At 41.0% G+C, this 22,919-nt stretch overlaps 2 protein-coding genes across 3 annotated transcripts in view; one reads left to right on the top strand and one right to left on the bottom strand.

The window, feature by feature from the left end:
• Window positions 1-1,318: 1,318 nt before the first annotated feature.
• On the bottom strand, window positions 1,319-8,028 carry ggps1 (geranylgeranyl diphosphate synthase 1). Its single transcript, XM_058058073.2, has 4 exons — window positions 7,720-8,028; window positions 6,523-6,610; window positions 6,164-6,234; window positions 1,319-2,658 (listed from the first exon to the last, which is right to left on the bottom strand). Exons 2-4 carry the CDS (start codon window positions 6,593-6,595, stop codon window positions 1,855-1,857), a joined length of 948 nt encoding a protein of 315 aa, XP_057914056.2. The 5' UTR covers window positions 6,596-6,610; window positions 7,720-8,028; the 3' UTR covers window positions 1,319-1,854.
• Window positions 7,795-22,919, top strand: part of arid4b (AT-rich interaction domain 4B) — a 53,261-nt gene continuing 38,136 nt past the window's right edge. Inside the window, exons 1-2 of one of the 2 annotated variants that reach the window (XM_058058069.2) lie at window positions 7,795-8,580; window positions 10,079-10,128. In XM_058058069.2, the coding sequence (XP_057914052.2) occupies window positions 10,123-10,128 (6 nt within the window). In that variant the 5' untranslated portion in view covers window positions 7,795-8,580; window positions 10,079-10,122. The remainder of the gene's footprint in view (window positions 8,581-10,078; window positions 10,129-22,919) is intronic. The other variant, XM_058058070.2, reaches the window with a different exon arrangement.

Genomic DNA, 22,919 nt, shown 5'->3' with positions numbered 1-22,919 from the left:
GCCGTGCCGTCCTGACTTATGATGGATAAAAATGTATTTCTATGTCATAAATTGCTCTTCGGGCGAGAGGCGGGGTACACCCTGGACTGGTCGCCAGCCAATCACAGGGCACATATAGACAAACAACCATTCACACTCACATTCATACCTATGGACAATTTGGAGTCACCAATTAACCTAGCATGTTTTTGGAATGTGGGAGGAAACCGGAATACCCGGAGAATTTTTAATTCCCGCATCTTTATTCAGACATACAATATTTGAACTGACCGAGCAAATAAGTGTACGAACACCAGGTTGCCATTTGAAAATTCTGAATTCAGAGGATATGTATACATATCTAAATCAAAAACCGATCAGTCAATTACTAAAATAGTTGTAAATTAATTGGGTAATTGATTAATCATTGATTAATTGTTGCTTTTTTGTACATACTTTGAACATACTTTGTAAATGCATTCAGTAGGTTGTCAGTCAAACATGCATCTGAGCTAAAAACATTTGGGGGAGATAAACAAATTCTGTTGCCATTAGAATATTTATCAAAATTTCCATAAAGCACAGCCTGATGATAAATAAAGCAAATGTTGCAGAGAGTAAGGGGGTGGGGCTGGTAGGTTATCGCTCCCCGCACCAACACCACCACGCTTTGCTCTCAAACAAAACTCACAGTGAGTGGAGAAAATCAATCTGAGCATCCCTGATAAAGAAATGTGAGCTGTGAGAGGCTTTGATTACTGTCATGGACTCAAGTCAGCTCTAGTGGAGCAGCCTCGTATGCATTTGCATTTTGTCACGAGAACGAAACAAATGCCATCTTTCACCGTTTTTTTTTTTTAAAACAAAATGTAAGTAGACATTTTGAAGAATCACCGCATTTATAAATGACTTGAATGATGGAGTGTTAGAGGGTAAACAGAGGCTTTACTGGTGTGATTTAATATCACAAAGCAGATAAATAAATGCAGGTGTTGGATGACTTGGGCTTTGTACTTCAGACAAAAGTTGCTAGCAGCCATGTCCCTAGCAACCAGCCTGTGTAAAAAGCCGCTCAAGGTTTTCTGATTTTTACATTTTTATACTCAACTTGCTGGATATGGAAATAATACAAGACGTGTGTACTAGAGTGCAGAAACCAGAGAGGTCAGTATTTAGGTTTTGTGCTCGTGTTTATGGTTTATGTGCAGACAGCCACTGGAATTGATTGATTTATTTTTAGCCTGGGCTCTCAAAATGCACAGTAAACGTCTCTTATCCAATTCATCTGTGCAAGGAAAGCTTTAAAATGTCATTCTAAGCTGACAAACTCAAAACGTGACAATCTTTGAAGAACCTTTATTTTGTAGATGGACATTTGAAAGTGAAAACGATTGTGTATGATGACAAATCCAATGAGCGTTACAAAAATAAAATATAAATGATAATCCTGCAATGAATCAGAGCCGGAGTACAATGGACCAACAGACAAAGCAAAGCATAAAAAACAAGCTCGCTAGTTTAAATGTAATAGCAATATGTTGCATAACAAGTAGGCATATGAGTGGCGGACCCATGTGTCACTGCAGCACTCAAAACATCTGCATGGTTTAAAGAGTGACTTCAGAAAACGGCAAATGGGCTTCATTTATGTAGCGTCTACCTTCAAGGTGCTTGAAGTGCTTTTAAAATGTCGCCTCATTCACACAATAGTGATAGGGTATGTTGCTTTGGAAGGAAATGAAATGTCTCTCGCTCTCTGTGATAATGTGAACCAGACGGGAACGTTTCCCTGTTATATGTTCTACCGTGTACAGCAACTTCAATATTTTCATGGATGAATGGTGTGCATAAACTCCCAAGGTGTCGGTGCAGAGTTCAGTGGTTCTGGCTGGAGTGCGGCTCACAGTTAGACTCTCCTGTCGTTTCGGCCTCATGATGCATGCGGCTGAGGAGTTTGACCAAGCTCTCCAGCTGAGGGTTTCCCCCAAACTCCCTGATTAGTCGGTAGGACTCGGCCTCCAGGTCACGTAGCGTCTGACGGGTGTACGCGAACGAGCCGACCTTCTCCAGGTAGTCCACACAGTAGCGTTTGATGTCCATGTTCTCGGTGCGCTGCCTGAGGATATTTTGCACCTGGGTGCTCTCTGGACGAGACCAGATGGCATGGATGGTCGGGAAAGAGAACTTGCCCTCCGTCAGGTCCTCGCAGAAGCTCTTGTTCTCGCTGTACTCACGTGAGCTCAGGTTGGCGTAGTCGTCCCGGATCTGAAAAAAGAGGCCCAGCGTGTCCAGGAGTGGTTTCAGGTCCTGTTTCCAAGCGGAGAAGAGCTGCATCAGGCCCACCGCCAGGCCGAAGAGCCCTCCGGTTTTCTGCAGCACCATGTTGCGGTACTCCTGCTCGGTGGGGCACGTGTACGTGTCTCTCCAGTGGATGTCCAGGCCCTGACCGCGGTGCAGCTCCAGCAGCTGCCGGGTGAACACGCGCACGGCCTCTGGGTGCTCCAGCGTCAGCACCTTTTCCAAACCCAAGAAGTAGACATAATTGGCAGAGTTGATGACTGAGGGAATGCCGTAGATGCTGTGGGCCACGGGGAAGCCTCGCCGCAACTTGGAGCTGTCCTCGATGTCGTCGATGAGCAAGCTGGCGTTGTGCAGCATCTCGGTCACTTCGATGATCACCTTAACATCAAACACGTCGTTAGTACTCAGGTAAGTGACCTCCTAGTTTAAACAGAATGGCATGATACAGGGTCAATGTGACCTGCAACATCCAGGAATATCCACTGACAGTAGTTACCACAGTGCTGTTATTGCACTACAGTTTGCAAACAGCAGAGGGCGCCATTTTTTCACTCATAGGTCTCAAAGACACATCTGAGAGGGGTTTCGAATAAAGGGCAAGGTGGCAGGTATTACAAATATATATAAAGAGTTCTGAGAAAACACCACCATTTTATGTTTTTGTGATACTTGGACCTCATACATCATTAATGGAAATTGAAATTGGTTTTGTATTTTTAATGTAATAATAACTAATGGCGTTTGTTCAGAAAAGGTATCTTATTAATTGGATGCCTTGTAACGTGTTCCTAAAAATCTTACAGGGATAATGAGACACTCAAAAGACTCAATACTTTAAGATCTGTGCTGTAATCAAAATGTTCAAATAACGCCAGATGGCAGTACATTATAAACAATGGATAATGAATATTAGAGAAGCAAGGATACAAATGATTGAGTGTGTTCTACAATGACATTTTACATGCTTATGCAGACATTACTGCTAAATAACCTGGAGTTTTTCCCTTACCTCAAAGTGTTTTCTCAAGTAGGATTCAGTTTAATTCATGCGCCCTGTTAAAGTCGTCTTAGATACATTGCGTTGTGAATTGGTGAAATATAGTGAATGAATTCAAATTCCTCCTATTATGGTGAAAAGGGTCCATGTTGGAAACAGTGTATACTGTTACTGTCGGACATTTGCTGGTGGTACAGCCTGCTGAAATTCTGATTCAAACGCTTGGGATAGTAAGAGTGTTTGCATGTGGCCGAGCAGCACAAAGGGAGGCTTAGTGGGTCAGGCAGATGGCCAAGGCTGCCAAACAACCTTTCACTCGCCCTGAAACCTTAGCAAGCCATTTATACACAGTATGAGGACACCGCAATAACTACAAATGTAAACGTGACCATTGGAAATACAAAGTATGCAGAATTGCACTAGGTTGTGGACATCAAACTGTAGTCCCTCTTGCTGTCTGACATTCCTTTCGCTGCTCAAATGAACAGAATTTCCGGCATCACCTGTGCTGCCACAGCAAAACCCAAATTCACATCAATAAATGGCTCCAAGATAACGAGCGCAGCCCACAAAATTGCTTTGGAATGTGTTTAGCGAGACGGCCAGCGTCTAAAGTGCTGCGTGCCTTCGGTGCTCCACAAGTCTTCATTGATTAGCACCACAGTTTGCTGACTCTGTGAGTCTCTGTTTGCCAAAGCCACAAACAGTGATCTATTAAGAATACAGACATGTCTTTGCCACACATTGAGTGCAGGATACCACCAGAGAGTCGCTAGTCCGTATTGGATGTCTTTTTGTCAACGATACAAGCTAGAATTTTGCCACATGATTGGGCGGGGGCAATGGACGGCTACCTCTGGAGTCTGAACACCATGATACAGTAATGACTATTTCAGCCCACACATGTGGATCATACCATCCTATATGAATGAATACATTATTTGATGAAAGTAATGAATACGGACAAATATAATAGTATACATGCATCATAGCAAGCCTCTGACGCCATTTAATAATAGGTGTTACTGGACTACTCAATATTAGTCCAATAAGTACACTAACAATACTGACTACTCTGCCAGGAATGGTATAGTATAGAGCAGTTCCTTCAAGCACAATAATAAACATACTGTTAAATTGATACTGCATTGCAAGACAGAGCAGTTGAGAAGCGGCCAGTATATTGGTTGCAATGTATTCTGGTAACGATACACATATTCCACATTGTGCTATACAAATATTTGTCCAAATAAATGACACAGTGCTCCATTGTCACAGTTGTTTCCATGGTGGCGACTTTCTTTGCAGCAAAGTGCTAACGATGCTGAGAGGAGAGCTCACAGTCTGCATGATGGGTTCAGCAGGAGTTTACCGAGCCGCCACACAAGGAGGGAGGGGAGGAGGAAGGGGTGGCACAGTGAGCCATAATTCACTCCCAATTGGAATTACAAGGCTTGTCGCAGAGGACTAAAGTCAAATTTGTTTATAGTATGAACATATGTAGGTCACATGAAGTGCAAAGGGAAATGTCAATATGAAGTGGAACACAGAGGCATACATTAAGTCACAAAGCCAGGCAGCATCCATGAAATGTGACAACATTGCCGCCCTAATGTTGTGTAGCGAGCTCCCCCAATTGGATAAATGATTGATGTACACATAAAAAAAATCTAAATTGTTTTGCCCACAGAGACAATTGCAGTTATTATCATCATGATCATGAAGAATTGTTTTCATCAAGCCAAAGTGAAGCATTCAATGTGAAGCGCACATCGTTCTCCATGTTTTCGTACAGTGTTGTTATTTTTTTTTTTTAGAACCGCACATGAAAGCACCCAAATGAAAGGAGCCTGTATATACTTAAGTATCGCAAGATTTGGTGTTGGGTGAGTGATCCAATGCTGGGAGTCGTCTCTCCACATCTTTATTAATACTACAAGATTCAATGTGGCGAAGGGTAAAATACAATATGGTGCACGCAATATTGTATGATGACCGAGACAGTGTGTGGCATACAGCATGCGTCAAACTCAGGCCGCTGTGGGTCATATAGGAAAATAACACGGAATTGGCCCGCAACAAACAGTACAGCTTGGAAGATGCTGCAGGCACCAAAGGACTCCTCCACACATTTCAAGGTATGAAGCATCCACAGTATTATATATAGCACAACCATTCTTACTAAGGGTGCCAGATTTAGAGCAAAAGTAAAAAAAACCTGTACACAACTAGAAATTACACCAATTTAACTATCACACAATGTCTATACAAAATAACACCTTATAGAGACATAATAGTCAAAAGCAATCATTCCCAACAAAGCATCCCGGGAAAGATGTAATCCTCTCATTCCTGCAAATTATTCCTGGTTACAATAACACAGGGTCTGTGTTTCAAGGAGTCAACTGGGATAGGCTATAGTGACCCTGAATGTATAGCTGGCTGACTCACAATAGGACAGGATCATGCAAAAAAAACACAAAAAAATAACCCATTTGAGTAGAGGGGCAGTCCCCTTGGGTGAGAATATGGATAAAAGGTGTGGACACAGGAGTCTGTTTTGGTCAGTGGAGTTACTTAAGTATCAATGGAACAGTCCTCCCTTAAGAATTATGATAGTGCTGTCTGTCTGTCACCTCCCTGAACAAGGCAGCAGTCAGCTGACTAAAACTCAAATAGGACAGGGTCCCCCCCCCCCCGCATTTATCAACACTTGACCTTGTTGGAGGTCTGCTCTCTACATTGTACTTATGAGAGAAGAGGTGTTATAAATATTCTTTCATTATATAATTACTAAAACAACGAATCTAATTTTGACCTAAGTACTGCATGTTCCCACGCAGGAGAGATTGTGCAATTACTGTCGATGTTATTTCAATTTCCCACCTGCAGTTTGTCCTCTGGAACATTCAGCCAATGGTTGAATGCTTGAGCAAGTTTTGTCCTCACTTGTTTTCCTGCGGAGGCAATAATCAAGGGAGTCTTGATTAGTTTAATGTATTTATATTAATGGGGCATGTGGCTGGTGTTGATTATTTGCTCTGTGAAAGGCAGTTTTTATTAGTATTTGTTGTACAATTTTCACCCATTTGTCTTGATAACAGGTATTTTGTAACTTTAATGCATTATCAATGTGTTGGTTTTTTTTTTTTAGGAAAATGTAATTTGGAAGAAAACCATTTTTTATAGATGTGTTCTTATTGAACAGTGCGTGGTGCCTCACTGGTAGTGGTGTAGTTACTCACCTGGCAGCTGCAACAAGTATTTGTATGGCTCCAGGAGAATTCGTTCTGGGGTTGCCTCTGGCTCACCGTCCATCACTTTGATTCAAAACTTCACACAAAAGATGGAAATGTTTTCATGAAAATGGGGCTTTGACATTTTAGGGGAAAAAAAACAATCCTTTAAAACTGTGCGTGAGCCTAAATTATTCAAGTGGGTGTGCTGATATACAGTAATCTGTGCGCTTCCATTATATCTGAGCCTTATGTTACAATGTAGCGACTACATATGTTATTTCTATGGAAATGCGTGTTGCATGCCATCTGCCTCATGAATGCTAAAACCTTTGACAAAAAACACAAAGATGACAAGCGTGAGACAGATGTGACAATAATAGGGCTACTGAAACCAATGAAATGCAACAAAATAGAGAGCAGTGAAGCATACACGTTGGCATGCAAGCACGTTGGCACGTCTGCACTAATATTGAAAGCCTTTCACTGCCTCTAACGCCCTTCCTGACTGTTAACAGCACTTCTCAGGGGGCCCCACTATTTAAGAAACTGCCCTAAGTCAACTGGGATATGCTCAACCGTGACGCCAATGAAAACAAGTCGGATAGAAAATAGATGTACGGATGGACATAAATAAAGGTGTAAGGGTTTTACCAAGTTAAATCCCCTAAATAATTGTAATTGATATGTATATGTAATTTTAAAAATTTGACGTTGCTGCTCATGTTGGCAGTATTTTGATAATTTCTTAATGGAAGGAAACTAGCAGCCGTTAAAATGAGTGGGGACTGACTAATCACGTGACAGGATGTTTGGCACAATCATACGACTCACGGGAAAAATGTTTTTTAGAAAAACTGTATAAAAACCTACCTTTCCACATCAAAAAATATACATAAGCATTAAAACAGTTCATTAAAATCGGTACCCTTTTATTATGACAAACAACAAATGGTTCGCATATATATAACGCCAGCAATATTGCCATATTTAACCGAGGAAACAACAGGGGTTGAGCAAACTGAGTACAATGCTATCATTCAGTAGCAATTGGTAGTATCTTTCACGCCCACGTCTGAAGCCTAACTTGTATTCCCAAAAATACTCGTTTATTCCGTTGAAACAAAGAATATGCAGTTCAAAGAACATATTATTCGAGTGTACTTAAAAGCAGATGCGACGTACAGCTCCTTCAGCGCCACCTACCTTTTCTGTCTGCTGTTCCCAATGTTGACTGGCTACTCCGGTTAGCCACACGCGGCTAGGTGGCTTGTGTTAGCATGCCACCATCAACTCGCCTCCGACGCGCATTTATGTCTTATCTTCCACAGTAAAACTTTACAATAGGGTAGCGAATAAAACTACCAGATATATCGCTTAACGCTACGGGCCGACTCGCGGAAACGTTTAGAGTGTTGTTTCCGGAACTGTACATACGTGCCTGTCAGAAAAGTTAGCATTTATATGCCTTGCCCACGGCATCGGCGCAGGCGCGGAGAATGTGGGTGGTGGTTTAATATGGGTGTCGAGCATTGTGTGTTGCACTTTGACACCCACATTACCCGATAGCTGCTTCCGGTTGGTAATTTCATATAAAGTAAACAACTCCGTCATATCGGGATATCTCTTACATTGAATCGAACGCACCCGTGTTTTCGTGCTCTGAGTGTAGTAGTTTTTTCTGTATCGTGGCAAGCAGCCAGTACTTTATTTCATATGTAGTGCAATGGTTAGGTTTTCTTCACGATGAACCAATCGTCTGGAAGTAATGGTTGTCATCCAATTGGATTGCGCAGAAACGACAGGGCGGGACCAACGTGAACGTCAATCATACTCAGAAGGCGGGGAGAAGGATGTGAGAAAGAGCCAGGCTGGAGAGAGAAGCTTCTCAACAAGGCAAAAACAGCAGCGCTCTGCGAAAACCATTTTATCTACCCGTAATCAACGCCGACCCCGGGGCCGACCAGCGACATTAAAACATTTTCAGAGTCGCCACTTCAATGTCCCTATGGATTACTAGCATACTTTCGTCGAAAAACGGACGCATTGTGCAACTTGACAGCGCAGGTAAAGACAAAAGCCATTGCTATTTTGAACATCTTGTTTTCACTAGCTTGCTTCCCTGTGTGTTAGCTTAACTTGTTAACTGGCGGAATGAATGGAACCACCGGGTCCGACGAGCGAAAACAACTCGGTCAGCTCGACGACAAGCAAAGTTATGCGGTGAACAGGGTTTAGCCAGCGGACGGTTGGGCTTGAATAGTTCCGAGGCTACCGGAGAGCACCAGTTTTGTGTTGTTGAGCGGAGGAATCCTCGTCCATCGCACAGCCTTTGCCTGCCATAGGCGTCTAAGTGATAATAACACACAACAACAACGATCGAAGCTTCTGTCGCCGTTGAGGTTGAAACTCATATATTTTTTGTCACGGCTAACGGTTCGTTGCAGTGTCAAGTGTGTGGTTTGTGCCACACCAGGCATCGCTTGTATGAAGAAACTCCCCCGCTTCATCAGCGGTGCTTGAAGGTGCAAAGTCGGTGGACTATTTCCTCCCATTTATGCTTGTGCTCGATTGTATTATTTTTTTTCTTAGGGATTTTCATTCTTAAGGCTTTCGGTCGTTCCCCTCTATATTCGAACTCCCCCCACCCCAGGAAGCTGACCTTGTTGCGAACCGTTTGTTGGGCTTGTTCCTTTGTCAGAAGCAGTGCAGACATGTCGCTCAGGAGAACATGGCGTGAAAGTGACTTTTTTCCTTACTGATTTGCTCAACTTGACGTCCTTTAGCCCCCATTTCGTATGACATGTGAATGTAAAAGCCAGTGTTGTCGTGGCTCTGTTTTCGCTAGCAAGCGGCACCGAGTCCAGGGAGAGGAAAAAAACACGAACCATCTCAGGGTCAGTTTGCTTTATAGGCGAGATCTTCCATATTGGTGTAAAGATCGGGACAGATGCACTGGGTGCGCTGCTTTTGAAAATGTCCCGATAAATAAATGGTAGCCGACTGTCAGCACCAGAAATGGCGTCATCCGCTGATCTAGTGGAGGGAGTTGGTGCAGACAGCATGCTGCCCCCACTGTGAGTGTGTGTGTGTGTCTGTGCACACTTTGCTCCCACTCCCGACTGCAACGTTGTCCGTGCATTTGTGCAGACCGGTGATAGTTTGACTGGAGACTAGTTTGGGCGATGTGTGCCCTTCAGTGCCAGACTGACGGACTTCAACACACACACACATATATACACATACACACGGGCCATTACATAAACGGCTTTAGGGGCTCTGCGAATGAGAGTGATCAGTCCGCCCCGGCTTACTTTGCAACACTGATATTGTTGGGGGGGGGGGGTGTGACTCGACAGGACATCACTCTTGCATTTGCGTCGACTGCCAAAAGAAACGTGCACATGATGGCTTGTTGTCATGATTGCCTGATGTGTGCTTCCACCCGCCCAGGTTTTTCTCACAGTGCACCCAAGCAGGCAAAATGATGTCATCATATAACTCTTGTTTTGTTGTGGTACACACTCAGCTTGTCACGTCTAACATATTTTGAAACCTGTTTCAGCCCGCTGGACCGCCACACTGGTCACCTAGAGGACTCAAAGAGAGATGAAGGTAGGGTTTTCTCACTTTTTCTTATGTATTTCTTCCACTTTGTGACAATCAATACTTTAACTACTGACCCATCTGGGCTTATTTATGAGGGTGCGTTCACATGTGTCAGTTTTGGTGCAGTTAAAACAAGCTCTAGTTCTTTTGCTATGCTCGTATGACTTGTTTGGTCAAGTGTCATGTCACCAACACTACACACACACACACACTACAATACACGAACATACAGTATACAACAAAGTAGCAAGCAGTGTTTTGAGTGGTTTGATGACACCAACTTCATCTGCTAGAGACATTATAAGAGAGACATATGTAGCACACATGTCTTCTTTTTCAAAATACCACAAAAATTGAATTGCGAGGACACGTTGGTTGTTGGTTTTGTGCATTTTTTCAATGTTATTTATAATTTTATTCCTTGAAGTGTTTTTTTTTTCAATGTAATACCTGGGTTCATGCTACACTGCTCTTTTGCAGCCAATACCTGTATGTATTACAACAGGATGTGGTATGCAATTTCAACTTCAGGGTTAGCCAGCAGAAAATGAGCATGCACACTCAACCAACTATGAATTTTTCACTTTTCAAAAGTTCATTTAAAAACTTGGCCTTGGTAAACTTTAGAATGAGGTTGTCAGTGGTGCACAGTGCTTGAAGTTGCATACTTGTATTTTTTCTTCTTTTTTTCCCCCCATGTGTAAGGTTGATTTATTTGAATTTTTAAATCATCTGATACTGTAGCACCTCACTCATCTTGGTATATCAAGTGACTAAAAAACGTCGGAATGCAAGTCCCTCTCCCCAAAGGCATTTAAGCAACTGATTTGCACTTGTGTTCTGTCTCAAATTGTCTTTTAAGTACTCCATATGTTTAAGAATAATCAGCAGACACTGCAACCCCCCCTTTTTAATAGTATGTTTTCCCAGTAACTTTAAACAATATTGCTTTTGTTAATTGTGTACATGTATTTTTGAGCAGCTGTTTCCAGCCTGTGTAGTAGTGCTTGTTTTTTGGGGGGGGGTTGTTGAAGGTCCCATAAAGCCTCTTTAATAAAAAGAGAGGAAAATGATTGTGATGCATTTTCAGGCCCTCCTTTTACGCCTGCCAACCAGAGTGACTACTGAGTGCATTACCAAAACATCCAACAGTGAAATAAGTGTTCTTCAAAGTAAAAACTTTAATATATGGTGAAATATTAATAGGTGCATTTTTTTTTAAAGCTGTAGTTAATTCATCTAATGAAAAAGGCTGTATCTGTGCCCTAAAGGCTTTAAGTTTCAACATTGTGATGGTTGACTATGGGAGGTTAGCACATGACTCATAAATCATATTTTATACCAAAACCTGCACTGCTCCACAACATTTGAAATTCTGTCAACATTGTCTTGGTGAAACCTAGCTGCCAACTTTGTGGCTGAGTCAGACTGTTATTACTGTTTACTGTATTTCGATTGTACAATCACTGTCTGAAATGGTATGTCCCATACCTTGCGAATGCATTTTTAATGTGCAAGAGTGAGCCGTGTTTTGACTTTTTGGGTTATTCCAATTTGTTGCTATTGTTTCCCAAATAACCGTTAGGAGGAGTGCTTACATTTATTATGACATGTTTACATTGTGCGCCCATGTGCTCCTATTTCTTCCAAGCGGGCTGCAGGCAGTAGAAAGTACAGCACTTGAGCACTCGCCTCCTGTCACACGATTGGGGGGTTTAGGTGTCAATTGTGCCAAAGCACAACATGCATTGTGCAAGTGTGTTGTGCGTCCTTGGTTACATTTTCAGTCAGCAGAGTGGAAATGTAACAGACGTCTATAGTAAAAGTCTCATTCATTCTCCACAGAAACATAAAAAAGGAAGAAAAAAAACACGAGAGCAGATTTGGAAAACCTTCTGAGATTCATAATGAGGCTTTATGTAAACTTTTGTGCATAATTCACTCAGGTTGGAGCTTGCAAAAAAAAGATGATTTGCACTTTGCAGATCCTTGTATATTTGAAACATCTCTATTCATTATTTACGCCGCTATTATCAAATACGAGCACAAAGGACCTGCTGCTGCAATGTACAGTATTTAGATGTTATGTTTGTTTGTAGTTAGAACTGCAGGGGTATTGCCAAGACAACTTGTGCTGAAGCAACGGTCACTAGGTTTGCTGTGATTCTGCTGTGCACAAAGAAGTAATTCACAGCAGGATTATTGTATGTGTAACTGGAATGAGAGGGCGTGTGAGTCTTTCCTCCTTACACGTTCCTTTTTGTTCAGCTTTAAATGCTTACTGAATGTTGTGAACTAAAGTCGGCCAATAATTTTAGTTTATTGTGTCTCTATTGTTGCTTTGCATCTGAATACCGCAATTGTGTTATTGTAGGCATAAACATGTAGGAGTCCAGATAAATCCTTTTATTACACAAAATACTGTTTAACTGCCTTTTACAGAGGCTGCATGGCTGCCGAGTGGTTAGCGCGCAGGCCGGAGACCCGAGCTCAATTCCACCCTCTGCTATCTATGTGTGGAGTTTGCATGTTCTCCAACGTGCATGCGTGGGTTTTCTCCGGGTACTCCGGTTTCCTCCCACATTCCAAAACACGCTAGGTTAATTGGCAACAAGTATCTATATGTGCCAGGGGTGTACCCCGCCTCTCACCCGAAGACAGCTGGGATAGGCTCCAGCACCCATGTGACCCTCGTGAGGATGAGCGGTAGAAAATGAATGAATGAATTTCAAGCACACTGAATTGAATGTGAGGCATCCTTGCTATTTGCTTTGAGACCACCTGTGATTAGTGAAAAAAGCCATAAAATGTTTTTATATTTGACACAAGGTTCTCCGATTTCAGATCAACATTTGCATTAAAGGAAACCGTTATAGTTGTTGGATTGGATTGTGTGTGAAATAGGGACTGCGAGAGGCACGCTGATAGCTAGCTCAGACCACTCATTCATAGCGGAAACTCAAAACATCGGCTAAGTAGGCGAAGAAATTGCGTAACTCTTGGCACAGCAGTGCACACCAGTGAAAGCTGGCTGGGTTAGCTTATTTAAGCGCAGTGCTTCTCAATTATTTTTTGTCATGCCCATTGTCATCTGTGCTAACATTTTAAGAAAAGTGAATGTGGTATCAAATTAAAGTTCTATTCATGCTTTATCAGATAGAATTAATCACATACTTAATACTAAATTTTGTAACATTTTCTGGAACCAGTTAACCACGATAAACAAGATACAACTGTATTTGATTAATGTTGTTTTCTTGTGAATATTTTTAACTTCCATAGTCATCCATGAAAACAGACTTACAGTATTATCTTTGTGTTTTAGGCAAAAAAGATATTCACACAGTGATTAACATTTTTGCCTCTTCTCCGCTATGTTGCAAACCAAATCACGAGCTGTTTGTGTTTGGTTCATATTGATTTGTTCCGTGTAGGTCCTAAACAATTAATACAAACCAACCTTCAGGTTAACCGACTAAGAAAATGATTGATAGTTTAAACGCTATTATAATTTAATATTCTGGTATTGGCCCGTGTTCATAACAGTTGATATTCTCTTTATTGCGAATGTTGCACTGTTATTTATATGCATCAAGTGAGAAATAATTTCATACCATGAGGTGTATTTCTCAAACAACCCTCACAGTTTAATAACTGGTTGGTTTATCTGCTGGCTGATGGAGGCGCCTAGGTGGGTTGATAAAGTGTGTGATTCATTTTACAATGCATCCACTGTCACGCTGTTTTTATGTAGTTCCTCAGAACCTTTATTTAAACTGTATAAATTAGCTAATTTTGTGATCTCACACCATGCCAGCTATTGTTGCAATTGTTATTCTTGTTTTTTTCCACTAAAATAAAGCCTGTGGATGTGCGATACATGTTCGAATGAATCAGCTTTGTTTTATCTCAGCCGTAACGTTATAACTCATTTAGTGGTTGAGATTGTTTGTTTATCTATTAACCATCTTAGACATGAGGATTTGTGCAATCTTTTGGTTTGGGGAAAATTGAGTATATTGGAATGACACAGACACACAGAGTGTGGTTAACTGGACCATTTGGTTAACTTTTTTTCAATAGCAATAACATTACACTGTTTTGGTTGTGAAAAATAACAAACTGGGCCACTTTCAATATAAAATAACTTGTCCCAAGAGTCAGTGTAGACCCAAGGACAGTCTGATAACCACAATCAGGACAGTTATCTGCCATTCTCTAATCAGTTTAGAGCTTCAAATCTCACATTTAAATTACTTTGGTCTACTCAATGCATCAACAAATAACATGTGAAAATATGCTTAAACTGTATACAAGTACAATAATCCACATTTCACAGTAACACTTGGCAAGCTTACTTTTGCAGTAAAATATATTCATTCATTCATTTTCTACTGCTTTTTCCTCACGAGGGTCATGGGGGGTGCTGGAGCCTATCCCAGCTGTCTTTGGGTGAGAGGCGGGGTACACCCTGAACTGGTCGCCAGCCAATCACAGGGCACATATAGACAAACAACCATTCACACTCACATTCATACCTATGGACAATTTGGAGTCGCCAATTAACCTAGCATGTTTTTGGAATGTGGGAGGAAACTGGAGTACCCGGAGAAAACCCACACATGTACGAGGAGAACATGCAAACTCCACACAGAGATGGCCGAGGGTGGAATTGAACCCTGGTCTCCTAGCAGTGAGGTCTGCGGGCTAACCACTAATCCGCCGTGCCGCCCAGTAAAATATATATCCTTTCAAAAACATTTCACCTATGTCATATATTAAATAATTATTTAGCAAAAGTTCACAGTAACAAATTAGTTTCACCACATATTAGTAAATTGAGCATCATTGGCTTACAGCATTCCTGTCTCTAGAGAAGCAAGTATACAAATAATGCATACATCCTTTTTTATCTTGTTTAATCTGTTCCAGACACAACCACGAAAAGTGTATTTCCATGAAGCAAGATTCAGTATTGGTAAACTGATTTTTTTTAGTTGAAGCATAAGGTTTATAAGGAAGGATTTTAATCATTATTAGAGCCCTATCGACATGAAATAACACCCCTATAGTCACCGTCACTCTCCTGTTATTCTTTGTTGACACCACACTGCCACTCATGCACATGCTACGGCAGGGGTGGGCAAACTGCGGCCCGGGGGCCACATGCGGCCCACCAAGTGTTTGAATCCGGCCCGCCAGTTGCTTTCTAAGTATTTCAACTTTTAACATAAAAACTGGCCACATGACTTGCAAGTGGAATGTCTTATTTAGTTAAAAAAAACAACAAAAAAACTAAACTAAACTGTCAAATGAAATGACATAGTTTGATGTGGTCTGATGTTTAAAGTGCTCCTGAAAAAAGGGATATGAGAACATACAGCTGATAGTATAACACTTTTACACATAAAATTAGACAAATAATTCAAGGAAAATTATAAGCATAAAATAGTGTGTGTGTGTGTGTGTGTTAAATATATGTTCTGGCCCCCCGGGCAATTTTGTTAACTCAATGTGGCCCACGAGTCAAAATATTTGCCCACCCCTGTGCTACGGGATCACTGGAGGGACATAAGAGACGTCCCTCGCTGATAGCATATAGCAAGCTAGCAAGCGCCTCAAAATGTCTCTTTTCAACATTAATTGTGTACACAACACAACTGTAGGGGACGTAATACAAAGCTGATAAGGTTTTTTATCACTCACTAACTTTTTCTGTCGTAACGCTCACATTTCGCATTCTATGCGATGACAGAGAAACTTCTCGAAGTGTGTTTGCTTTGGCGGAAGGGACGAGTCGGCGGAAGTCGACCACCCTGCTTATTTCTGTGACGCTCTGGGAAATTCTGCTCATTTTGGCTGAGCTCGGCGAACTCTGATTCTTCCCGTTGGCTTCTCTTTTCCTCATTTTTTTGTGTTAGTTCACACAATAAGAAATAACACATAATTTCTCATCATATTGCTTACACTTTATCGATTTCCTAAATGTGGTTCAGATGTGCCGAAAGCTCCACTGCTAGCTTGTGAACAATGGCAGCCTCCTGTGTTAGCTCTTAATCTGATCAGTATGTCATCACTGCATCATCTTTAAATATTGCTGATTAGATCATACAGACTACACGGGCGCCATTATTTTCAAAAAATGCCCTGCAAGATTTGGAATCAATTCCATCTTTATTTTTCTCTGATCTGATTGTGGCGAGGTGGGGTACACAGAATTATCTGATGACATATTCGTGATGATTCAGTGTGTGATAGAGTGGAATGTAAAGAGACGGCTCATGTTAAGACAACTGGAAACATTCTTTAATTGGACACACACTAAAAGACGCTTTATTTATTTCAGTGCAACCGAGCGCTTGGATATTTGTAATACGGTCTGCATGCTAACAGCCGTTAGGAACAGGTGGGTCTGATCATGCAATTAGGTCATAGTTTGCTTTCTCTTGCTCAGTGTAAATAATGCAATTTATCTCAAGCCTGTACTGTAAGCAGCCGCTAATTTCTACTAAGTTGGCTTAAGGTGTGAAAATTGCCGCCGAGACGCTGACAACTAATTGTGTTGTTGCCAGCGTCCTTCATAATTCTTTGACGTGCTATAGCAGGAGCAGTGCTTTCTGTCAGACAAGAAGATTAAAGTTATTTATTATGTGTCCTAGTGATGACTGAGTAGCTCTTTCAGTCGTCACATTTCATTTTTTTTGTCTTACAGGCGTGATTTAAACAAGGCCCTCTGCAGGGCTTAGTTTCCACGTCAGTCGCAGGTGTTTTTGGTCACCTCATGCCAAGTCCCATTTGTAAGTGTTTAATCAAGCCTGTGTGCCTCCTGAGTGTTTTCCACATCAGTGGCGGAGGACCCAAAATGCCTGTTTTGACTGGCATGCTTCTGTTTGCTGTTATTCTGACTGAAGCCTGCAGAGAAAAAAAATGGAAGAACGCCCCTTCCCCTAATATGGGATCAGGTCTTATAAATGAGGTGCTAACATATTTTGAGTCAGTCTCAGGGTATCTCATGATATGATATGATTTGCGATACATGGCTCAACAAAAACAAACAAAATATTTCATAATTTCTATTTTGGGCGAGTAGTTAGCGCGCAGACCTCACAGCTAGGAGACCAGGTTTCAATTCCACCCTCTGCCATCTTTGTGTGGAGTTTGCATGTTCTCCCCGTGCATGCGTGGGTTTTCTCCGGGTACTCCGGTTTCCTCCCACATTCCAAAAACATGCTAGGTTAATTGGCGACTCCAAATTGTTCATAGGTATGAATGTGAGTGTGAATGGTTGTTTGTCTATATGTGCCCTGTGATTGGCTGGCGACCAGTCCAGGGTGTACCCCGCCTCTCGCTCAAAGACAGCTGGGATAGGCTCCAGCACCCCCCACGACCCTCGTGAGGAAATGTGGTAGAAAATGAATGAATGAATGAATTTCCATTTTACAACATAATGGAGTACAAACAACAGTGACACTGTTTTAGTGCAAAATGACTGTAAACAGGATTGTTTAAAATCCATTCTCAAAACACGACATCTTGTGGGTCTAAATCTAAAGTAGATCATATGTACTAAGTAGAAACCTAACAAAAATAGATACTTTTATCTTACAAACGGCAATGTCCTCAACCAGCCTTGTCCCACCTTTGTTGGCCAATCTTTCAGTTTAACTTGCACGGGTCCGCCATGATGCTGTTTGTTGTTTCTTTTCTCTGACCTCTACTCACGTTTCTGCCACTAATGTGAGGAGCACCTCCTGGATGATAAGATGAGATGATAAAATGGTGACTGCAGAGAGGAACAGTGAAAGAAAAATAAACATATGAGCATATCAATTATCTATCATGAGATTAAATATGAAGGTTTGCCAAATCAATATTTTTTTTTGTCACACACCGAGCTCCCTAAAGCCACAGGAATTCCGCCTGGCTGAACTCATGCAACATGCTATCTTTTATGTCCTTCATTTGGAGGAGCTACGAAGGCTAAATGACAACCCTAGCCTAATCATACATTTGGATCATACCCTCAATGTGGGATGTTGGGTTGCTGTAAGAAAATAGACAATACATCTTCTGTGTTTATGTTTAAGAACATGTGCACATGACAACTGCAAATGGGGCTTTGGTCTTATCTTGTCACTTGTGCCCTGCTAAGCCGTGGAAGTTTAGTAGCCACAGTTGCTAACGAACCAAACTGGTCTGCTTGACACAGTAGCAAGACTCTTAAGCCAAAAGAAAGCTGCTTTAAGCTAAAGGAGATGACTGCATGTTGCAATGGGTGCTGGAACCTGCTTGGTGTTACACCCATTGCTGACAGGGCAATGGAAATGTCCACAGTGTCTTGGATACCTCATGTTGGCTCGAGTATCCAGTGCAGAGGGCAGACTTTACTGCTAAAAAAATAACTTGTTTAATTTACTCAAGTGGTGAGGGTGAAAGACACTGGAATTGACTGGCCTCAAACAGGATGCTGTACCTTGTTTTGTTGCAAATGTGTTTGTTTGTAGGGGGTGTATTTCATAGGCATTTGTACAGATGTGTCCCTTTTTCCTGTTAACGGTAAAAGCTGGGTGTTTTGGTTGATGAATGGTATGAATAGTCTGAAGCCATCACATGCTGCCATTGTCATGTTCATTTTTCTATATTTCAAGGTCTGTTGCCCTCAGAATTCAGCTGGGCTAAATAATTAACCAGTAAAAGCAAATCAAAGCTTGCGCTAATGGAAACTGTCAGAAGTGTGCTTGTTGAACAGATTCTGAAAGAGTTTTGTACACAAGACTGTTTTAACTGAAATCAGGAAAAAATGTATTTGCATTTATTTACACGATCATGTCAGGGCTCTACATTTAAAAAAAAAATGACTTGCCCATGAGAACTACTTGCCCCATGTAAAATGAAAAGACTGCCATAATGATATCATCTCATTTTTGTGGCATCACATGAGAATCTCAAATAAAGATGAAATGATTATCATTTCTTGTAGTTGTTTTCCTACATAGATCATGACGTTGCATGGAAATCTGGATTGTCAAGAGACTTCTAGGCACTTTGCCTTTTATAAGTTGTGCACCACAATGAAACATTATTGAATAGTCACATTTGTGTACTAGTAAAGTGTTTTTAATCCAGAAAAAAATGCTCAATGGTCAAACAATAATTTGTGAAGCAAAGGTGAGAAAAATACACAGAGAAATGGAAGCGCTAGATTTTGTAGCTTGTGCAAAATCAGCACTTGGTATTGGATCTAATGGGTGGTGTTTCATTGTGACCACTTCAAATTGTCACAGCAATGTGATTCACTCACCTGTGCCATCATCTGATTTGCTGCCGCTAATAAAATACTTGTTTAGGAGGCACTGTTTCATCACTTTTTGCTGTTTTCCTTCACAAGTTGTTGAAGAATTAGACCATGTTGGCAGGGACGCCATGATAGATGTTTTCCTAGTCAAAGGATCGCTGATTGTTTGATCGCGATCAAGAACGGGTGTGGGTAAAACGCGGACTGTGGACTAGGGACCGCGGTCTAAATAAACGATTCTGATTGGTCCATTTCAAGATTTTCAAGGATTGGTTTGCAAATTACCACCGGAATTACGCAGTCCGTGTTTTACCAACACCCAACAAGAACCGCTTTTAAAAAAACTCTTGGCAGTATGGCATTCCAAAGTACACTTGCCCGACGGGAATATCACTGATTGGATTTACTTGCCCGAATTTTGTTTTAACTTGCCCCGGGCCATCGGTACATCGTTATTGTCGAGCCCTGCATGTTTTGCAGTCTCCACCACTGGCACAGCCAAGTGGCTGTATTTAAGAGGGATATACCCTTAGCTAAGGCTAGGATTGATTGGTGATTGCGATAAATTTCGGGTGGATTATGGTGATCAGCTGTGAGCATATTTAATTGATCCAACACAGTGGGAATGCCCATGACATCAACAAAAGTTGACCTTTTCTTGCACCATTTTTATTAGTAAATTGCCCGAAAAATAGTGCTGAAGGCAGAGCTGATGGCAGCAAAATATATTTTGTTGAGGCTATTGTTTCAAAGAAAGTTGTGTGGTTTGGGTTTCTGCAAAGTGATGTGGAGCAAATCCAGCAGATGTACAAGGTTGGTGGTCAGTACCCTCAAAAATTACGCAAAAAAATCATTTTAATCATTTGAAAACTACTATCCAAGTAGCAGCCTGCTACTTTTGCCAGCACATGTATCACTATTACCAAAGCAGCAGTCAAGTTCATTTGCCTTCTTGTTTACTGTATGTTCGTACAAATTTTAAGTGACAGATTATTTATTGTGCCAATCAAGATTTGATTATATGACTATATTTGGATGTAGACCAGGGGTCTGAAACACACGGCCTACGGGCCAAATGTGGCCCGCAGGACACTAGTTTGAGGCCCCCGCCTTGATATGAAAGTTTAATGTTAGTGCGGCCCGCCCAAATTTGATATGGATGCTGTATGGTATCATGTACCCAGAAAAAATTATTACGTTTGATTAATGTTCATGTTAAAGGTTAAATAACTGTTAATAGTTATCCTCCCTATCCGTGTGGAAGTGGTAAGTTTTTGGCTATTTAAGTTTAAAGGAAATAACTTGAAGGCCACCGTTTAGGTCGCTAGCTCTCTAGTTTGCGAGTTAGCATGTGTCTCAAGACCCTTGCAGTTGCGCAATATGTTGTAAATAAAAAGAGTATAAATGTGACTATAGTTGTGTTTTGTCATGTCTACAGGGCTCTAATAATGCTTTGTTCATTTTTATCTGAAAAAAATAATTTGTCTACCCACCAACTATATGTGGTTTCTTAAGTTTTTATTATTTGCCGTTTTGTTATTATTATTATATTTATTTATTACTGATTGATTGATTTTCTTTATTCTTGATTTGTTTATTTATTTTTCATCTTATTTTGTGTAGAAAAATAAAAAGTAAGATATTTGAGAACAAATTGGAACCAAAGCAAAGTTTATTCATTTTTCTGTTTTTAATAAATGCGTTTTTTTGGGGGGAAAACCTGATGCGGCCCAGTCTCACCCAGACCCTAGCTCCAGTGGCCCCCGAGTAAATTGAGTTTGAGACCCCTGATGTAGACAGACCAGCATTTACACTCGCTGTCACTGAACAAGAACTAAACACTGCCTGCACCAATAGCTCAACACAAACATAGACAGTAAAATAAGTAATAACATGTACTTCAAATAGCAGTAATCTGTGTTTTGAAGACAGATTTTACTTTCTTGGACACACAATCTCAAGTGAGCAACTGATTTCAGCTCAGAGCACGACATGACAGAACTACTTTAAAAACGAAAGTAAAAGTGAAGTCAGTGATTCAATACAAGGAAAACATTGTCCCCCCCCCCCCCCGACTTTTCTAAATCTTCACAATAAGAGCAGTTTCCCAAAGCTGCATTCCATCAAGCATGAAATGAAGATGTTGAAAAGCAAAGACTTCTTTAAAAATGGCTTTGCCATCTTCCTTCTTTTTGAATGAATGTAAACATTTTAGTCAAGAATCACATGCTGCCATTTACCATTTTGTTTTACAGATTTGATTCTGTGTCAACACACAAAAACACTAAACCAAAACTCAGGTTGAATTTGCAGTACCTACCTCTTAGTTGTGCATGTTTATTTCTGCTGACAGTTTCTGTATGTCACCTGCATGATTAATGAGGTTGAAGCCAGGCTGCAAGCCCGGTCGCTCGCTAATGTGCCGCCAAAATAGATCATCGTTGCGTCTTTGTCATCTCATAGCGTTATGCGTGTTATCACGGTGTGTGGCACAATCAAATGTAGCCACAGGCCACCAACATTTAGGAAAGCAAATGTCACTCGGAATGTTTTTGTTTTAGATGTGTCGCTGTCACTTGTCTGTATTCGGGAGTTGTCTGCATATGTGCAGAATATGACGGGCCTCTGATTATGCTGTCAGGTCTGGTAGACAGCTGTCTTAATCTTTAAAAAAAATGTAATTCCTTCGAACATCCTTTAATGAAATAAGAGGTGCCGTGTCTTCAGTAAATGATGCACATATACTGTAGTCCAGTGATTTTCAACCACTGTGCCGCGACCGTCAGGAATTATCCAATATCACTTTTTATAATTAACATTTATTAATCATTTGCAAATATTATGTCAATAGTATACATGGACCCAAATATTCCAATTGCATTTGGTTTATTTGCTCAAACGGAAAGAATTGAACAGGGATGGAATATTCCTTTAACCAATCCGATTGAGGTATCTTGTACCCGCTCAAACGGAAAGTTGTCAGGGTGCGTTCTTCTTTGTGGTGTTTTTCTTCTTCTGTTGTTTATTGGCGGTTGGCAAGCAGCTTTCGTGAATCTAAACCCTTCTATACTTTATTCATAAGTCCAGTTTTATTAAAAAAGAAAATATATATCTATATAAAACATGTCCCGAGTTGAATTATAAAATATTAGCAAGATTGAATTTGATCTTTTCCTGTTTAAATTTATCCCGGGTGCGTTCTTTCAGCGCATGCTCAGATATGACGTAACACGCAGATCCAGACGTTCTTCACTTTTAAAAATGGAGGCCAGCAATCGGCACTGGACTAAGCAAAGTTTGTTTTTGATTCAAACTAAATTTCAAGACTGGACAGACGAAAAACTGGCAATACGGAGTTATTCCAACAAGTGAAAGAATAACTTGGGGAAGCCGGTATCACGTGATGTTGATGTTTACGTTTTACTGGGCATGCCCTATTGACTATTCTGTTTGATTTTCACGGCGCATGTAGACAAGAGATTGGAATATTCCTTTCTATGGA

Source organism: Doryrhamphus excisus, linkage group LG20 (genome assembly GCF_037039965.1).
Source record: "Doryrhamphus excisus strain RoL-2023G ecotype Guam linkage group LG20, RoL_Dexc_Guam_v1.1, whole genome shotgun sequence".
Classification (NCBI taxonomy): Eukaryota; Metazoa; Chordata; class Actinopteri; order Syngnathiformes; family Syngnathidae; genus Doryrhamphus; species Doryrhamphus excisus.
The sequence above is the reverse complement of the archived record's forward strand: the minus strand, read 5'-3'. Positions and strand labels throughout refer to the sequence as shown.